The 19146-nt window shown below is 39.9% G+C and overlaps 1 protein-coding gene and 1 long non-coding RNA gene across 4 annotated transcripts in view; both read left to right on the top strand.

Moving 5' to 3' along the window:
* The first annotated feature begins 4689 nt into the window (after positions 1-4689).
* Positions 4690-7913, top strand: LOC149841671 (uncharacterized). The gene is made up of 4 exons (XR_016431002.1): positions 4690-5630; positions 5724-5851; positions 6954-7251; positions 7722-7913. It is a non-coding gene; the product is annotated as an uncharacterized LOC149841671 (long non-coding RNA).
* A 3596-nt stretch (positions 7914-11509) lies between these two features.
* Positions 11510-19146, top strand: part of PWD (phosphoglucan, water dikinase) — a 127579-nt gene continuing 119942 nt past the window's right edge. For all 3 annotated transcript variants that reach the window (XM_089998639.1, XM_089998641.1, XM_089998640.1), the window contains exons 1-11: positions 11510-11606; positions 11688-11797; positions 11887-11965; positions 12251-12342; positions 12425-12578; positions 13389-13712; positions 13799-13909; positions 14164-14262; positions 14502-14636; positions 14942-15024; positions 15215-15349. In XM_089998639.1, the coding sequence (XP_089854765.1) occupies positions 11556-11606; positions 11688-11797; positions 11887-11965; positions 12251-12342; positions 12425-12578; positions 13389-13712; positions 13799-13909; positions 14164-14262; positions 14502-14636; positions 14942-15024; positions 15215-15349 (1373 nt within the window). In that variant the 5' untranslated portion in view covers positions 11510-11555. The remainder of the gene's footprint in view (positions 11607-11687; positions 11798-11886; positions 11966-12250; positions 12343-12424; positions 12579-13388; positions 13713-13798; positions 13910-14163; positions 14263-14501; positions 14637-14941; positions 15025-15214; positions 15350-19146) is intronic.

A 19146-nucleotide genomic window follows, 5' to 3' on the forward strand; every position in this document is an offset into this window, starting at 1 on the left:
CAAACCACTTTGAGTAAGAGATTCACATCATCCTAGTGTGAATGTTGTAGGTCCGCGCAAAACACCTATGAAAGGTAAAATGATCTAAAAAATCAAGAATCAATGTTTTTGGATAGGTGAAGAATTTTGTTGAAATAGTGTCTTCATGACGGGTATGGTTTCTTTGAGTTATAAATTAAAAAAGCAAATGCATAGAGAAACAAGTCACTCCACCCCTAGCTGTCTCTTCCTGTTTTCTGCCTCATTTGCTGCGTCTACTTCCATCTTTGAAGACAGTAAGTCAGCACCAGCTGCTTCTTTTTCGTTTCTTGCTTTGATCCTCTTCACCTGCGATTAACTGAACAATGTTCAACACACGAGAAGGCTCCACCGCACACACAAAGGCACACACTTCAACTTGAAAGAACTTAGCTCACTAGATTGTGAAATAATTGAGGACAGTAAACTTTGAAACACTTAAAAAACATGACATACATAACATGGTCATATATAGCGGTTGCATGTTACTCAAGCATAGAAGTCCATTGCGACGTGGTTCCACCTTTCTGGCTAGAGTTAGGGATGGGAAACAAGCTGAACCACTCTTGGATAGACTCATCTTCAGCTCATAAAGAGCTTCTTCGAACTCGCCAAATAGGCACCACAAGCTGAATATGAACAGCAGATACTCGGCTTGACTCACATAAACTCGGTAAGAAATATATTTTACATGTATTCTTTTAATCATATTTCTCCCTAAAACAATGCATTTTTTTCCTCTAAACAAACCAACTCAAACTCAGCTCGTTAAACTCGATCTGATAACGAGCTTCAACTCAACTTGGCTCGCCACATGAACGAAGCAAGCTTGAACACTTCAAGCTCGTCTCATTCAGCTCGTTTGCCAACCGAGGCTTGTCACCTGACACAAGATAATGAGGGCATTTGATTCGTTGATGGATGTCTTGTCCTGTCAAGGAACAGCTCTGAAAAAGGACGCCCAATGACATTTTTTTTTTGTTTTTTGTTTTTCTTTAATGCCCAAAGTGTCCTGTGCTCTTCTGTTTTAGAGAGGAGGGCGGAACTCTCCCAGGCACAAAAAGCGTCCCTTTGAAACGCTTTTCAAAAGTGTCTTGCTTGTCCACGCATCTGGTGTTGGCATGTGCTCATAGGTCCTATTCCACGGATGGTGAACATCACTGTGCGTATCGAAAGTCGCGAAAGGTGTAACCTGTTAGTATCGGTATCGGTCCGGGACACGGATTCATCTGTATGGGCCGCCGATACTGATACTCAAGTGAATAGTTCTATATCGGTCAGAAAATAATAATAAAAATATTACGTGTTAATCAAAACGTGACACGTCTTAAAACCATTACAATAATAATAATAATAATAATTTTATATTTTTTTGCATTTATTAAAAAATAGCTGACTCCAGGGGTGAAGCGTATCGATATTTTCTGTCGAGACCATGTGTATTGGCCTGGCCGATACGCACCGATACTGATAAGTAGGGGTGGCAATCAGGTTGGGTTGGCGGGTCGAGTCAGCGGGTTGGCGGGTCAGCATACCTCAACACTAACCCGACCCATTTATTAAACAGATAACTTGACCCGACATGGTTAATCCGTTTAATAAACGGGTCAGGTCGGGTAAACGAGGGCGGGTTCGGGTAAACGGGTTGGCGGGTCGGGTTCGGGTAAACAAGTTGGCATACCCCTAACACGAACCCGACCCGTTTAATAAAATGGGTTAGGCGGGTAGACCCATTTACGACATGAACCCTTTTAAGCCAAACCTAAACAGAAGCGAGTTGGCGGGTCGGGTCACATTTTGCAACCCTACTAATAAGCACTCTAAGCTAACAAAAGGAGAGCTCAAGAGTTACCAGCCGAGCCTGACAATGCCAGTTCTGTGGACGGACCCAGAAAAAAAAGGAAAAATTTCATTTATGGCCCAACCTTTTACCTTTAATTCAGATATGACCACACATCTATCATATTTCAAATATAAGCCACAATCTGTCTGAAAACTGTCAAACAAGGGCCTGCATTTATTATTGTCTTTAAATCATGTCAAATTACAACAGTGGCCTTTATCAATATGAGTTCGCACTGTCCACTTTTTTTTAAGAAAATAGATAAATACTTTTCTGTTTTCACGGGACAATACCATAAATCAAAGTCACGTTTTCCAATATGAAGGGTGTCGAACTGAGATCATTATTTGACAGTTTTCAGTAAAAGTTTGACCCATATTTGAAATCTCAGAGAACGTGTGGCTCATATTTGAAATAAGGGGCAAAAGGTTAGCCCTTAAAATAGAGTTTTTCCAAAAAAAAAAAAGGCGTGAAAGTCTATCACGACTAACCTGTCCTACAATCGCAGCTTTTGCGTACTGCAAGCGCTCGTGCACGGACGCTAAGAAAGCCAGAGTTCTTCGCCTCACCCTGGACACGAGCGATTGCTCCTGCACCCGCGTCCTGTGGGATTTTCTTTTGTCCCTGGAACCGTTTTTCCACTCTGCCATCTGAAAAATCTCACCCACGAAGTAAAGGAATGCCCGGAGTCCGTTTAATATGGACTGCATGGTTCTGGCCTCCCACGTGTGATAAGCTACGACGTGTAACTTTCTTCTAGTGCCAAGTTATGTAAATGAGCTGCCCTCCGACTGCATACGTAGGAGAATGTTGAGTAATTTATTAAAAGCCGCCTAATATGTTGGATATTTATAAAAACTGCCAGAATATTCGGGTAATTACAACTAACCACCGGATTATGTCGCAAATATCCATTCGGTATAAAATCGCATTTTTGCCTTTTCTTTATTTAATCAAACAACTCAGCGTATTGTAGATAACTAAATTACTAGTTATTTTCTATCACACTTAGAGATGTAAACGAGTCCGATTCGGTTAGGATCTAATACTGAATCTGACCTAATCGGGTATTGCTTAGTCGGATTCGGTTATGATCTAAGCATCACTGAAACTGACCTATTCGGGTATTGCTTAATCGGATTCGGATTCAGGTTAGAATATGGATACAAAAAGTTCATCGTTGCTGCTCAATCTGGATCCTATTAGTTAATCGGGTATGTAGCCGAATTATCCTTACACTCAACAATTAAAAAAATAATGTAAAATTCAAGCAAACCTCTCTCAGAGATTCGTTTTTTTGTTATTTTTTTATTATTATTAATATGATCATGATGTAAAACTACGGATGGCAGTGGTCTCCACCCCCGCCCCATTTCAAAATCTGAACCTTCATCCCTGCACGGGGATAGATTTTAACCTCCACCTCCACCCCCTCCTCTATCCCCGCGGGCCCCGTTTCCCCTTAATCTATAGTCATCCCTTAAAGGATTGGGGACGGTGTGGGGCTAGGCGGAGATTGGGACGGGGATGGGCAGGGCGGGGCGGTGAAAAACGTAAGTCCATCCCTGCCTCCATCCCCACACGGGGATAGATTTTAACCTTCATCCCGCCTCCATCTCTGTTTCATGCTCTTCATCCCTGGTTCAAATGGGGCAAAGCCGGGCGGGGCAGAGCCCTGTTGTCCCCCGATCCACTTCCATCCCTATGTAAAACTTTGTAAAAAAATGCAAAAGAACATACTTGGCTCAGGTTTTACTTTTTTATTATTACATTTATGAGAAAAACTTTTGTTAAAAAGTGTAAAAGAATGTAAGCTGGCTGAGTGCATTTATTGCACAATGTTTGTATTTTTTCAGCGTCAAGCATCTTTTCCGGTTATACTGCAGAATCGAACCCGATGGGAATATACCAAATCCGAACGATTAGTTATTCGGGTTTGAAAATTGTTACCAAACCCGATCAAACGGGTTCAGGTCGGTCGGGTATCGGACCGAGACCACACTGCACACGTCACGTCACTTGATGGAGATGTATGGGTTCTACTCTCACGTATCCTTGATAACCAACGGCTGGATATATACAATATGACCATAACTCAATGTTGTCAGTATCGGTGCCTATCGGCAGAAAATCGATATGTTTTGCACTTAATCTGTTATTTTTAATAAATACAAAAAATAATTAAATTAATTTTTAATATTATTTTAATGACTTTAACATGTGTCACTTTTTGATTGACATATAATATTTTTTAAATTAATTTTTAGCCGATTCAGAATGATTCACTGTATCGACCAATTCACACAAAGGATACAACAAGGCCGATACCGATACTGACAACATTGTCACTCATGACCGTGTGTTTTAGTCACTTGTTTTGACTAAATAATTAGGTCAATTGGTACTAATGAGGGCTCAACTTGTTTGGTTTGATCTTTTAACACTACAAAAATGAAATAATTCATCGCAAATTTGTGACAGATTAGTTAGAGAAAACTAGTTGTTCATAAAATTAAAATTAGTTACAAAAAAAAAAAAATTTCTGTCTCAAAATTTATCCCTAATTATCAACGAAAAAATCTAATCTCAAAATCTATCGCAAATTAGGCACATATTAGTGACAAAAAAATTCTTTCACTAATTTGTCACAACTTAGGGACGGATGTCGCGATGAAAATTTTTCGTTTCTAATCTTAACGATGGATTTTGAGACGAAAACGTTCCGTAGCGAATCCATGACTGATGTACGATATAAAAAAGGCCCATTTAGGGCACGATCTCTCTCTCCCGCCCCCTGTTTCTCCCTCCACCCGGTGACCATGGCGAGGGACTGATGGACGCTCCCTCTGTGTTCGCAGGCTCTCCTCCAAACTCTTCCCTCCTCCCCCCTCCTTTTCCCTCTCCAAATCCTCCTCGTCGTTGCCTTCGCCGTCGTCGTCGTGGAAGGTGGCTGATCGGATCGTCAAGACCTTCGTGATCAATCCGGAGGGGCGGAAGCATGAGGTGATGGGGTTGTCGGGGCAGAGCCTCCTGAAGGCGCTCTCCAACTTCGGCCTCATTGATCCGGAGTCGCACGACCACGAGGAGCTCGACGCCTGCTCCGTCGAGTACGAGGTGCACATCACCCAGGAGTGGTTTGATCGGCTGCCGCAGCCTAGCTACGACGAGAGCTACACCCTTTGCAAGAATGCCCACCGAGGCATCTGCAGCAAGCACGCCAGGTCCTCCTCAACCACGGCCTCCAAGTTATGGTCGTCGTCGTTCCTGAGCCCAAGCCCTGGCGCACCGACATCTAAGACGCAGAGGAAGATCGTCCCCCGATCCCCCTTTCTCTTCTCGATTAGGATTAGGGTTTTGCTCTTAATGTTCTTGCTCGTGATTAAACAATCATTCTTCAGGTTGGCACTGCCATAAGTAGTTTGATGCTTCAAACTGCACAGGCTTACCACAAATTTTGTTGCTGCACAGTGTCACTGAATCAATTTAAGGGAAACATGTTGAACTCAGATGCTTTGCAACCGTCCAAAGGGGGTGACAATCATCCGCAGAATGTGCTCAAAACATTCAATTGGAAACCAGGGTTCAGTTGATCCAGAAGACCCTGCCTACTGATTTCCACTTGGAAAATTATTGCAGGAAGCTTCTGTTTTGCTCTTATTGTTCTTACTTGAGACAGAAAACCGCTCTTCAGGTCGGCGTAGAAGATTCCAAGGAGCCTTTACTGGAGGGTTTTCTGCAGGATACTATACTACTGTTGGATCAAAATAAGGTGCGTTTTTGCTTATGTCTACAACATTTAGATTTTCTATATCTAAATTTTTATTAGTCACTATTGGTTAACTATGATGTGATACCATTGCAGGGTGGTCTCCACAAACATTTACATCATCACGTACAAAGAGAGCTGGAGTGAAAGAACAAACTGTCTATAACTTCTTAGATGAAGATGAAAAAGCTGTATATAAACATTTACTTTCTTTCACATGGAATGTAAGTTGCATAATTTTGCATTACATACCTATTTTCTTTCTTTCACATGGAATGGAAGCTGCTTATTTTTTGAAGTTTTTGCTTTGTCAATAAACTTTGTCAATCCCAGCAAGTGATTATGAAAATAGAGCCATTTATTGGAAATTTCTAAATTCTATATTGTTAAAAATAATCAATTTTCATCTGAGCCAAGAGCTGAAGGTGGACCATCTCTGAACCAGACATTGAGTAATTAAGAGCTACTCAGTCTAACTTAGGGCAGCAAACTCTTTACAAATTATGTGTATTTCTCTAGCAGCCATTTAAACTTAATGTGGTGTTTCTCACAATAATAAAAGATGATAATTGTGGTCCTGATATGGATATTAAAGCGGTTGGATCAGCTCTGGCTATCTTGATTGAACAAAACGGTTATTGGACATATCCATGCACATTTTGTGAACTTTAACTGCCACTCCCACATCAGAAATTGTTAGTATCAATGCTTTTGAAAGAGGAAACTGTAATGTTGTCCATTCTCTGCTTGATATTTCATTTTTGGTTGACCAATTCTGTAAGGCTATTAGGTCTCTTTATTGACTTTGAACCCTCTCTCCCCCTTGTAAATCAATCAAAGTTTCCATATCACTGTAACAGAAGTGATTCTCCTGCACTTTGGATCAGGAGGGGCATGTTTGCAAGAACCTGAGAAACCATCACTTTCTTAGATTTCTGAGAAAAGGAAGCTCAATCTAGCCACTTTCTCAAGTGCTTGCAAGCTTAAGAAAGTGCAAGATATAAAAGTGGTTGATAGTTGAAAGAGAGTTGGTGCACACTTACCTGAGAAAGTGGGTCACGAGTCTGATCCTGTGACTGGTTTTCTCAGAAGTGACAGTCACACTTTTTTTAGGTGGTTATCTGAGACAGTTGCAATTGTGCTTGGAGACACCTACCATTTAAGCTTGCATATGAATCCTTGGCTATGGGAAAGTTTCCTTTGGAACAGTTCACTATGAACTACCAGACATGTAGTGATTTTACAGTTTAGAAAATCCGTTGCTTTGATTCTAATTGTTGCTTGCGAAGAGTCAAATGAGTGCCAAATTTTTGCAATTGGTGGCAGTGAAAAGAGATCAGGAGCATTGACTCTGTGAAAAAAAGTGAAAAAAGCAAATGCTTGGGGCAGGTTAGTTACACAGACCAAATTCCTTGTATCAAGGCATGAACTACGTCTTCCATGATGGGATTGTTGGGTCCGTCTGGGGGTTTCCGGCGACGGCACAGTCGGAGTTCCTGTATGGCGGTGGCCCTGCATAACAAATGAAAACAGAGCGTACCTGAGGCGGTCATTGACGGAGAAGGGCGTTCTTCAACTCAGCCTGTCCGCAGCCACCACAAGCGCATGCCACTGTATGCGGACGGTAAGTCGACCTCTTCCCTCCTTGAACTTCTGTATTTTCGCACATTATGGGTTGCTTATGAAACCCTCTTTATAAACACCGAATGGAAACAGTTTTAACAACCGTTTCCCTTTTATTCGGTAATGGGTTTAACGGAAGGAACAAAATTTATGTGGGAAGCGTTTACCCACATCGTGGGTAACCACCACAACGTGTTGGTTTAACCCAACAGGGATTTCACATCATCAGCATGAATCTTCTTCAACCTCTTCCATTGTTTATGATGCAGTTCATAGGGAATGTTTTAAGACTTACCAGCTCTTGCAGCGCATGATTTTATGACTGTCTTTCAACTTTTGGTTTTTCTGTTCTACAAACTCCTAATACACTGGCGTTCAATTTTCACATGGGCAGCAAAACACAATATAACTCTCTGATAAGTACTTTGCCATCATTGACAAATATACTTAGTTCACCTAGTGGCTACGCAGGTTCCTCAAAGTTTTTGCATACTGCAAGTGTTGTCTCTTCCCAGATTGGTCCTGTTTTGAGGGTTGGAAGTGACAACACTGCCCTCGTTGGTGATGGAAGGACTTCAGCTAGTAGCCCACTTGCCTCTGGAATAATGCATGGTTCTCCATTGTCAGATAATTCGTCTGAGAGCTCTGATTATGCTATTCTATTAATTGATGCTACCAACAATGAGATCATTAACTTTTCAAAACCAAAGGCAGTAGATAATGCTGTGTATTTCCAATGTGTAATGGCTGTATACGCCCTAGCTAAAGACCCATCTCCTCGTGTTGCTGGTATTGGTCGGCGGCATATACTTTCTATGATTGGTACACATATAATAGCTAAAGATTGATATTTATATTTCAAACAATTTTTTTTTTATTTTTTTTTTAAATTTTGTGATAGATTAGTGATGGATATGTATCCGTCGTTAAAATTCAGCAAAAATTTAGGCACAAAACAACAATGCAATTTAGTGACTGATAGCGCCGGATTTATATCTGTCGCAAAAAACAAAATCAGATGTTATTTAACGGTGAATTATGGCATTCACTAATCATTTGCAATTTAGCGACAGATCTTTTATGTTGCTAATTAACGATCAAAAAATTGTGATGAACGTTATCCGTCGTCGCTAACAATTTTAGCGATGGATTAACAATGAATTAATGACGAATAATGTCCGTCACTAATCTACAGAATTCTTGCAGTGTAATGCAGGTCACCATGTGTTGGGACATTGCAAATTCAAAACCCAATGGTATGTTCTGTAATTGGTGGGGGTCTGCCTAACCCCAGCTTAGCTTTCAAAAGAAAATTGTTCAATTGTCTATTTTTAAGACTGAGGGTACATTTAGGTGCCTCAACGCAATGAAATTTGAAATCAGAATGATTTTAAATCATGATTCTAAATATGAGGGCAAATCTCATGGGTTGTCGTGATTTCTAATGATCATGTTCATGTTTGGTTGAACATAAAATTTTAGGCTTTTAGAATCACTTTCACAGGATTCCTTGAGAAAGTGATTACGTGGGAACGAGCCGAACGTCCCCAAGAGTGTTTTTTAATCATAACCATTAGAAATAGGCAGCTAAACGTAATAATAAAAATGTTAGGTTGCTTTTATGATATTTCATGTTAGAACCATCCTTTATTAAATTCTTGAAATGGACCTACATTTTTTTGCAATGGCCAAATAAATACTTTGGATTAACGTGAGAAACGCTTTAAAGTGCTATGAAAGTCCTTTTCTACCCTTGTTCATTGAAAATGCATGAACGCCTTTCTAAACACCTACTCTTCTTATTACAGGTTATAAACTTACCTCCACCTATTTTCGGTTTAGGGTAACATGTGTTCTAATTTGGGTCAGATTCATGATAAATATATTTAAGATTATTTGGGTCTGAGTTGGACCTAAATTATCATCATGGTTGAATTAGAATCAGGCTAAAACCGCCCACTTTTCACATGAAATCGTTGAGTATGCATCTTTTTTAGCAGGTACCATATCAAAGGGTCCAATTTTCTAACTGGATTTAAAAATTTATCATGACACCTGAGTAGGATATGGGCCTAAACTAGAACCAAACTTCAAAAAACAAATACAAAGGTAGATCTGACCCATATTTTCATACTAGACAGTGTGTGTATACAAATTTGGACTAGATAGTTAACATATACATTTAAGCTTGTTAATATCCTAGAACAGGATAAGCATTAAAGTTGAGTTTGGTAAAATTTTTGTCTAATAGGACTAGGGGTGGCAATCGTGTCGGGTTGGCGGGTCGACCCGACGGGTTGGCAGGTCAGCATACCTCAACCAGAACCCGACCCGTTTATTAAACGGGTTGGCTATGGCAAACACGAACCCAGCCCGTTTAATAAACGGGTAACCCGACACGACCCGCCAACCCATTTAATAAATGGGTTGGGTCGGGTAAACGGGTTCTCAGGTTGGCGGGTCGGGTTGACGGGTCGGGTTGGCGGGTTGGCAGACGGGTTGGCATACCCCTAACACGAACCCGACCCGTTTAATAAACGGGTTAGGCAGGTCGACCCATTTATTAAATGGGTTCATTTTTTCCAAACCTGAACCCGCCTAAGAGGCGGGTTGGCGGGTCGTGTCAGGTTTTACCACCCCTAAATAGGACCCATTTTCTACATGTGGCCAGAGGGGACCTGTGTCAAGCTGAAGGCCCATGATCTAATTCCGCTGGTGCATGGGGGCTGCTGATGTTTTATCTTGGTTGGGTCACGTAAGACTGGGTGGTCGCGTCCTCAACCCGGGGTTTTACTTTGTAGGGAGGCGGGCTCATTAAGTGATCCAGTTCTCGTTCTCGGTGAGGGTTTCCTTCGTCATAAACAAAGACCCATTTTCTTTACATGAATTGATAGATCTACTGTGAGATGAGAACCAAAACTGGATTTGACACCCAACATTTCCCATGAAAAAAAAACGGATCTGACATATTTTTGTAAACGTGCAAGTTTAGGTTAGATCTAAGGATGTCAAAGGCTGGGTATTGCCCAATCAATAAAAGCTTGAACCGTTAACATTTTAATCAGATCCATAACAATTATATTAGTGAATGAAAAGGGCGAAGGATACTTTTGGCATTTTAAATATTTAACTTATGTTAATTGGATAAGGGTAACGGTAGGTTACTTGATAAAACTTAGAATATGCACTCAATTTGGATTTGATATGAATTGGATATGGAGCATTCTTTTCAACCAGCTTTTTATTCAAATTCAGGTCCGTTCGAACTTTTCGCAATCATTTGTACAAGCCCAGTACAACTATATAAATCTCGGATATGAATTCAGTTCCATTACACCAGATCTAGTTCAGCCCCAGATTCATATATAGGGTTGCAGGTAAAAATTTGGACATAGATTTGGATATGTCATTATCCGGTTCACATTTCAACCTGTTTGCACCAACTGGACTGCAAATTGGCAATAATCTGATCTGGTCTGAATCAGACAGGTATCCGAATCCAATTGCGTATAAAAGCATACCAGATTAGACAGCCATATCCGAGTTCAGCGTCACGGTTTCCCATCCAAACCCGATTGGACAATAACTGATTAGGTCGGAACTCAACCCTGAGATCCAAACCCGCCCCTCCACCGCCTCAGATTTTGGGCACCGAAAATTATATGCGAAAGTTTCTCTTTTTACCATTCTGCCACCCCTTGTAGCGTGCAAGAAACGCTAAGTCGCTGAGGACTGCAACGCATCATCCAATTTTATAAACGACGAAATTCCGGTTTCCACTTTTCACCATTCTGGGTGAAAAACCGACTTTGGGAACAATGCAAGTCCTCGAAATCCAAAACAGAAACTCCAGAGTTTATGATCTTGGTTGCCCTTTGCGGGACGCCAAACGCCCCTGTCAAACGGCGTCCACCAAGAAGATTTGGAGATGGTATATTCGTAAAATCCCTCTGAATGACGTGCAAACATCATGATTCAATTTCCCGCGAATTCTTCCCCACGGTCCCTGACGGTAAAAGTTTCCAATTCCGATCTCCGACTCACAGAAGCCACAAAGAGTAGACTTCCACTCATCGAACCTCGAAAATTCAACCAGTGAGGAATCCGAACAAACCTTTTTTCCAAAAAGAGGAATCGCTTTTCCTCTTTCGGATTGTTTTTTTCGTAAATTCTGCGAAGAATCGGATTCGTCATTCATCATCTATTTTCTGAACTTTTCTATAAATTTTGAGCGCAATCTCTTGCTTTCATATCGATCGATTTCGATTCTAGGGCATCGTCGTTCACTGATTCTCTCTGCAAAGGATGTCGTCGGCCGTTCACCATTTCGATGTCGAAGGCGGATCCAAATTGCAGGCAGGTTTACCGTCAGCGGTTTATTGGAACGCGAATCATGCCCTTTGCTCTAATTCTGTATTTTGCTGTTCGATTCTGTAGGTTAATGTGTTCAGGAACTCAAATGGGTGCACAACGAGGGTCGAATTCCAGCTTTCGAACTGTTCCATGCCGTTGATTCTTCACTGGGGTGGCCTTTATCATGGGAGCACGTGCGATTCCAATCTAGAATTGTCTTTTTCTTCTTTATTTTAAGTAATCGGAGATTTTCTGATGGTGGGTCTTTTAATGGTCTGATCAGGAACTGGGTGCTTCCGGCGGATCGGCCGTCTGGGACAAGGAAGTATCATGAAAGTGCATTGCATACTCCGTTTACCAAGGTGCCCTCTTCATCTTCCACATGATTGAACTCGACCTCTTAAGGATGCCAATATATTTTTGCGGCGTTTATGAACAGATATTGCGGACCATTATCTGTTAGTTATCATTTTTGTCACTTTGTGGACAGTTTTTAGGTTTCTTCCGTGCAATTTGATTTGTTATTTAAAAGATTTTCGTTCACACATCCACTTATGCAATTCAGAATGCCCTCTTGTGAGGCTTTGCGTTTCGAGTGCAATGAACCATTCTTTCGATTTTTAATTTGTTCAGTATTTAAACCGCAGAGTGGAGATATCTATTTAGTTGCAATTGAAGTAAAGGATCCTAAATTGCACACCATTGAGTTCGTTTTGAAAGACGAAGCACATAATAGATGGTTGGTCCTTTATATGGTTTTGATTTTAATGTGCATTTTAGGTGGTCTATTGAGGATTCTTAAGGCATTGCAAAAATTTCAGGTTCAAATTAAACAATGGAAACTTCAAGATTGACATATCGAAGCAAGTTGCACGTCCTTCTAATGCATCAATACCTCGTGAGCTGGTAGAACGAAAGGCATACTTACTTTGGGAGAGCAAGGGAAGGCCTAGGAACTCACCAGAGCAAGCAAAGGTACCACACACTTTTCGTGTTTTGTTTTCCTCGCTGCTTTCTTGACATGTAAAAAAATAAAAGCAATGAAAATGCATGAAAATCCTATATAATATGCTCCATTTTTTAGCATAGGCATCTAAACCTTGTTATATAAAATGTAAAGATTTCAAATACTTGCAGGTACAATATTGCTGTCTCTTTTAGTTCAAAACTTATGCTAATTTGACAAGGAATTCTTCAGGCCAAGAATGATTTTTTTTCTAATTTACTTTTGAAAATCTTGGAGGGCTAGAATCATCCCACTCAAACAGTTAGAAACACAATCTAGTAAGCACATTTTGCACAAATGTATTTTTAAACATGGTCAACATGGAGAAGCTGCAATCTCATCTTCACCCTCAGAATGATGTACAAAAATTCAGAAACAAAAATTTGAGCAAGGAGAGGGAAATCACTGATTGTTTGGAACGAAGATGGAAGCACTTAATACTTTAACTGTATGTACTTACATGTGCATGACACCGAAACCCTACCTATATCTATGCTATCTAGCTTACCATATTTTTCAATTAAAGCTCTACCCTCCTTAAGTCCCTCATTTTTAGTCAAGTTAAAACTGAATTTGAGTCTCATATCAATCCTTGGAGCCCATTCTGATGTATGTCATAGACAGAAATAACCAGCATATATTCCAATGAATCTTTATACTGGGCTGTATGTCAGCTAAAATGGAGTTACGTGAATGAAGTTATGCCTTATAAAACAGTACTGTGCCACTTTTGAATGCAATATTATTTATTCAATGTTGTCATTTTTTAATTTTTGCAGCAAGATTATGATTATGCAATGAGGGAGCTGCAAGATCAGCTAGCAAAAGGAATTTCCATAGCAGATCTCCAAATTTCTTTGCAATCAAGAAGCAATGAGAAGGACGACTGCAAAAAGACTGATGAACTCACACGGGCCCCTTCTATTTGCTTTAAAAGATATGATGTTTCCCAGTCGTTGAACAAATGTCCTGAACCGCATGAGAAGGACACCAATTTTCCATCTTTAACTGTGCTTAATCTAATTGCGAAGTCCATTGGCCATTTAGATGGAGCAATTGAGGTCCTAAAACACAAACTTGATAATGGCAACTCTGAGTTGACGGTCAGTTTATGCAGCTCTATAGATTGGAAAGATCTGGTTTCCTTTTTATATGGCAGGCATGTTTCACCTTGCTTGCACTGGTACAGGTTCTTCAAGGTGTTATTAGGGGTGAAAATCACATCGTGTTTGTCGTGAACATGAAAGGAACTCTTGTTCTCCATTGGGGGATACTGAAGCCATCATCGGTTGAATGGTTGGTAAGTCAAGCACAAATTTTCCTTGATTTCTTTAAGAATGGTTTCCCTGAAGTTCTCAACGTGCATCCATATCCAACTGTCTTACACGATTGTGAACCACGAGAGGCTTAACTTGCTTCTCAAAATTAGGAAGCATTGCTTGCTTTTACTTTGGAGCAATGGAAAAGTGAGGGAGAGTGAATTTATTCGGTTTACTATTGTTATTTTGTGATGAATCATTAGATGCACTGCCATATATTCATGTTTAAATGCAGGCTCCTCCATCAGAACTTGTACCTGAAAAGTCAAGGATGCTGGATTGTGCATGTCAGACTTACTTTAAGGATATTGGTAATGCAGATGGAACTTTTCAGGTATCACTTTTTTTTTCTAGTTACATGGAAAGGTTCTTTTATTTTAAACTTGCATGATTCTGATTAATGCGTTTGCTATGATCATGAGATATTCTGTATACAAATCTGTCCACCAGACAGTATAAAATCTTTTGTTAATTTTTGATATTTTTCAAAATCCTTCAAGTATTGCATGCCAATGATTATGCGTTTATGAATACTTCTGGTAGGATCATATTTTCTTTTCTTATTTGTGGCAGCATGTGGATATAAATCTCGGGCGAAATGATTTTGCTGGGATGCAGTTCATCCTTTGGTCTGGTGGATCTTGGATAAAAAATAATGGCTCAAATTTTCACATAAACCTTCGATCAATGGGTTCAAAATGTGGAAAGGTTATTCAACATTCTTTCACTTGGAATTGGTTTTCTTAATTATATGTTTGTTTTTATTCTAAATGTATAATGTCGCAATGATGAGTAAGATTATTCATGCATCATCTGCAAAGCTTCACATTCAATGCACATAACTATTCTCCTTGATTTTATGTAGAAACGTTCACTTTCTGTTGGCACATCAAGTTTGAATGTTGCCATGTCTTGCATAGACTGCTTGTCAGATGATTTTTGAATCTCTCCTAAAGTTATGATTTCACCACATTCATTAAGTATTTATTATGACTCGGGAATTTGTAGAGCAGGGACCTGGAGATGGGTTCACCAAGTGGTTGCTTGATGAAATTTCTGAGAAAGAAAAAGAAGCTGAGAGGTCATTAATGCACAGGTGATTTTCTTTATGCATGTAATGTTGGACCTATAATGGAGTTATGGTTTATTATAATTCAGGATTCACGAACCACTGATCTTCTTGTCTTTTCATCTTCAGAATCAGTGAAAGGTGGAAGTGAATGAAAATTTCGGTTTTTAGGCATCTTTAACAATCATTGTTTTGCAAAATGTGGGTTGTGAAACAGGTTTAATATTGCAACAGAGTTGACACAGCGGGCCATTAGAGAAGGGGAGCTGGGTCTTGCAGCAATTTTGGTATGGTTGAGATTCATGGCAACCAGACAACTGACATGGAACAAGAACTATAACGTAAAACCACGGTACAGACTTTTGTTATAGTGTTTGCACTTTATCGATCCATTTGTTTTTCTCACATTTGTAGACTTCCATTTTTGGAATTAATCTCAGTGTGCCTCTTAGTCAAACACTATTTACAATTTTACAGTGCCCATTATATGATAAGCCTTTGAGAGCAAGTGTTTGCTGTGACATGTCAACTTTTCCTTTAACATTGTAGCAGTATGTTTCCAGTTAATGATAATTGATGTATTATCTTATGTGGGTTGGTCTATTATGATGGATGCAGCTTATACCCTATTCCCTATATATATATATATTAGTTGAAGGTTAAAGATGATGTTTATACCATTCTTCTTTTGTTGTATGAATAGGTTTTGTTGTGGGTGTCTTGAATTTGAGACTCTTTCCGATCCATGTACCTATCCGAAATATTTTGGTGACCATATAGTTAGGGGTGTCAACGGGTCGGACCTCTGCCAAAATTTGTGGGTCCACACCTGGATCTGACTAGGTGTCGGTATCGGATTCGGGTTCGGATCTGATTGGATCTTTCAAAAAAAAACCATACTCGGATCCGATAAAAACTACATAAACCAGACCTGGTCCATACCCGATAAAATAATATATATTTTTTAAATTTTTTTACATTAAAAAATTGTGGATCTTAATTGGAACTTGGTCGGATCTGGATTTGATATAAAATTTCATAAACCATACCCCGTCTGTTCAATAATTGGATTTTGAATCCAATCCGAATAGTTAACTAAAATTAATAAGAAACATGTGGGAGATCATTTACACCATTAATGTGCATTAGTGTTATCAGACCAGCACCAACAGTAAAAAAAGCATATATATTTTTATAATGAAACAAGATCCTGGAGAATAAGATTGTTCCTGAAAGAGCTAAGAGGCAATAACATGGTTTCCAATATAAATCAACTGTGATGCACAGCAGAAATAACTATTATGATTATCAACATATAGGAGGAACAACATTTAAAATCAAACTAGCATCAAGTCACAAATAAGCATAACCACCAATCATGTATCGTTCAACACAAAAATTGTTTATGATATGTGAAAGTATCTTCAACAAGATACTAGTAACAATATTACAATATTCTTGGAAACAAATGCGTACACATACGCACAACAAGAACACTTGAAACACTTGTGCACGAAAAGCACAATACAAACTCACAAATGCACAAATGCGAACCCAAAAGTCATAAGATTCACTAAACAAGGCTTCACAAGCATAAGAATTACAAAGGGGAGAGCCCCTTATTTATACAATGCAAGAGGCCTTGGAGGGGCCAACAAGTAGATGTTGGAGCCCCTCCAACGGTCACAATTGTGACAGTTGGAAGGGCCCAACGTCTACATGGTTGGGCCCCCAAGGCAAGTCAAGGTCAAAAAGAAAAAAACGAAAAAGACAAAAAGAAAAGAAAAAAGAAAAGGATGAAATTACATGCATATTCGAAAAGTGAGTATGCGTAAAAATAAAAGAAATACCTAAACTACCCCTATGGATAATATTGAGAAAAATACATATTATATATATAATAAGTACTATATATACATATACATATATATAGTACATGTATATGTAGTACTTATTATATATATAAAATATGTATTGAGATACATAATTTAACATGATAAACCCAAGGTGAGTGAGAAGTTAGGGGTGGCAAAACCTGACCCGACCCGCCAACCCGCCTCTTAGGCGGGTTCGGGTTTAGCTTAAACGGGTTCGTGTCATAAACGGGTCGACCCGCCTAACCCACTTATTAAACGGGCCAGGTTCGTGTTAGGGGTATGCCAACCCGGATGACTCGTTTAATAAACGGATTAGGCGGGCGGGTCAACCCGTTTACCCAAACCCGACCCGCCAACCCGCCCGCCAACCCGTTTACCCAACCCAACCCGTTTATTAAACGGGTTAACTGGGTCATGTCGGGTTGCCTGTTTAATAGATGGGTCGGGTTCGTGTTTGCCACAGCCGACCCGTTTAATAAACGGGTCGGGTTCGTGTTGAGGTATGCTGACCCGCCCACCCACCGACACAACCCGCCAACCCACCGACCCGACCCGATTGCCACCCCTATTGGTGAGAACATAACAAACAAAGATTATGTAGCGAGCAAGCAAGCACGCCCTCACACATAGATCAACCCCTCATACCATCATTAAAATTCATTCGAAAATATCATAAAAGTAAGGCATAACATGATGCAATGCAATGGTTTGGAGTTTCATCAGAAACCAAAATCAGATACGAAACCAACATCCAACAATTGCCTTTTTTCGCCCTCCTTCTAAAAGAGCACCCAACAGAATCCTTGTTGCTACATGAATAACCTAACTCTACAAAATATGCATGCAAATGTGAAAATCTCTATAAAAAGAGACTTTGTGTATAAACACAATGCTAGAAACACGAAGTGTGCACAAAGGCACAAAGGAGAACTCTCACAAGTGCACAAAGGCACGGATACACATGCACAAAAGCATAAAATATCAACTTCAATATATTGGATCCCAAAAGGGGGGGATCACCCCTATTTATAATGCATTGGAGACATGGGGGGGCTCCAATACATACGTTGGAGCCCCTCCAACGGACTAACGGTTAGAAATGTAACCGTTGGAGGGGGCTCCAACATGTGTATTGAGGGCCTCCTCATGTCACATCTGTCCAAAAAATAAAAAACAAGAAAAAAAGTACAAAGAAAAATACAAAAAAGAAATTGAAAATGAAAAAAGTACAATCATATTCTCAAGTGAGAATATGCGTAAAATACATGAATTTATATAAATATCCTTATCGGGTTTGAGATATATATATATATATATATATATATATATATATATATATATGTATATATGTACATGTATCTATCTAAGTATATATATATATATATATATATATATATATATATATATATATATATATATATATATATATATAAAAGAGACTACATTTTAACAGCAAAATGGCCCATAGCCCTACATCAACCATTTAGCGGCTAAACCTATGTCACAGGGACTCGCCAACTAGGTGCCGCGTCGCACCTGCACCAGATGCGGTCAACCTGACCCTAGGTGCAGTCAACGCACCCAGGGTTATTTATGTCCAACTTTTGGACTTTATATATATATATATATATAATTTTTTATATTTTTGCCGCACCCCTGCACCCAAGTTTTTTGAAAGTGTCGTATCCCCGCACCTGCACCCGCACCCATGTGACATAGGGCTAAACCCATTCCATCAAATCTCCCAAAAAAAACAAAGCAAAGGCACCAACAATCCCACAAACCCCAGCCGAGAAAAGACGACGGGAAAAGCACAAGAACCGATCAAACAAACAAAGCCCCAAAATCTCAAACACATCCAGTTCGAGATCCTCGAGGCAATCGCCAGAGAGAGAGAGAGAGAGAGAGAGAGAGAGAGAGAGAGAGAGAGAGAGAGAGAGAGAGAGAGAGAGAGAGGGCATACCTTGGCTGGGTCGTCCTCTTCTTCTTATTGCAAAAAAACAAAAACAAAAATGAGAATGAGAGAGATAGAGATAATGAGAGTGTGAGAGAAATAGAGAGCGTGTTCCTTGGTTGGGTCCTGGTCATCCTCTTCTTGCAAAAATCGAGAGAGGAGAGAGGGAGAGGGTGCAAAAAGGGGCAACCGTGAGAGGAGAGAGGGAGACTGCGAAAAAGGGGCAATTAGGGCCCCTCTTTTTCCCTTTTATATGACCCATGTGGGTCAAAAAAAAAAAGCAGGACCGATTTAGGCTTACGCCTAGTCGGTCCCAGC

This window comes from Nuphar pumila, chromosome 3, assembly GCF_984573655.1.
Source record: "Nuphar pumila chromosome 3, dmNupPumi1.hap1.1, whole genome shotgun sequence".
Classification (NCBI taxonomy): domain Eukaryota; kingdom Viridiplantae; phylum Streptophyta; class Magnoliopsida; order Nymphaeales; family Nymphaeaceae; genus Nuphar; species Nuphar pumila.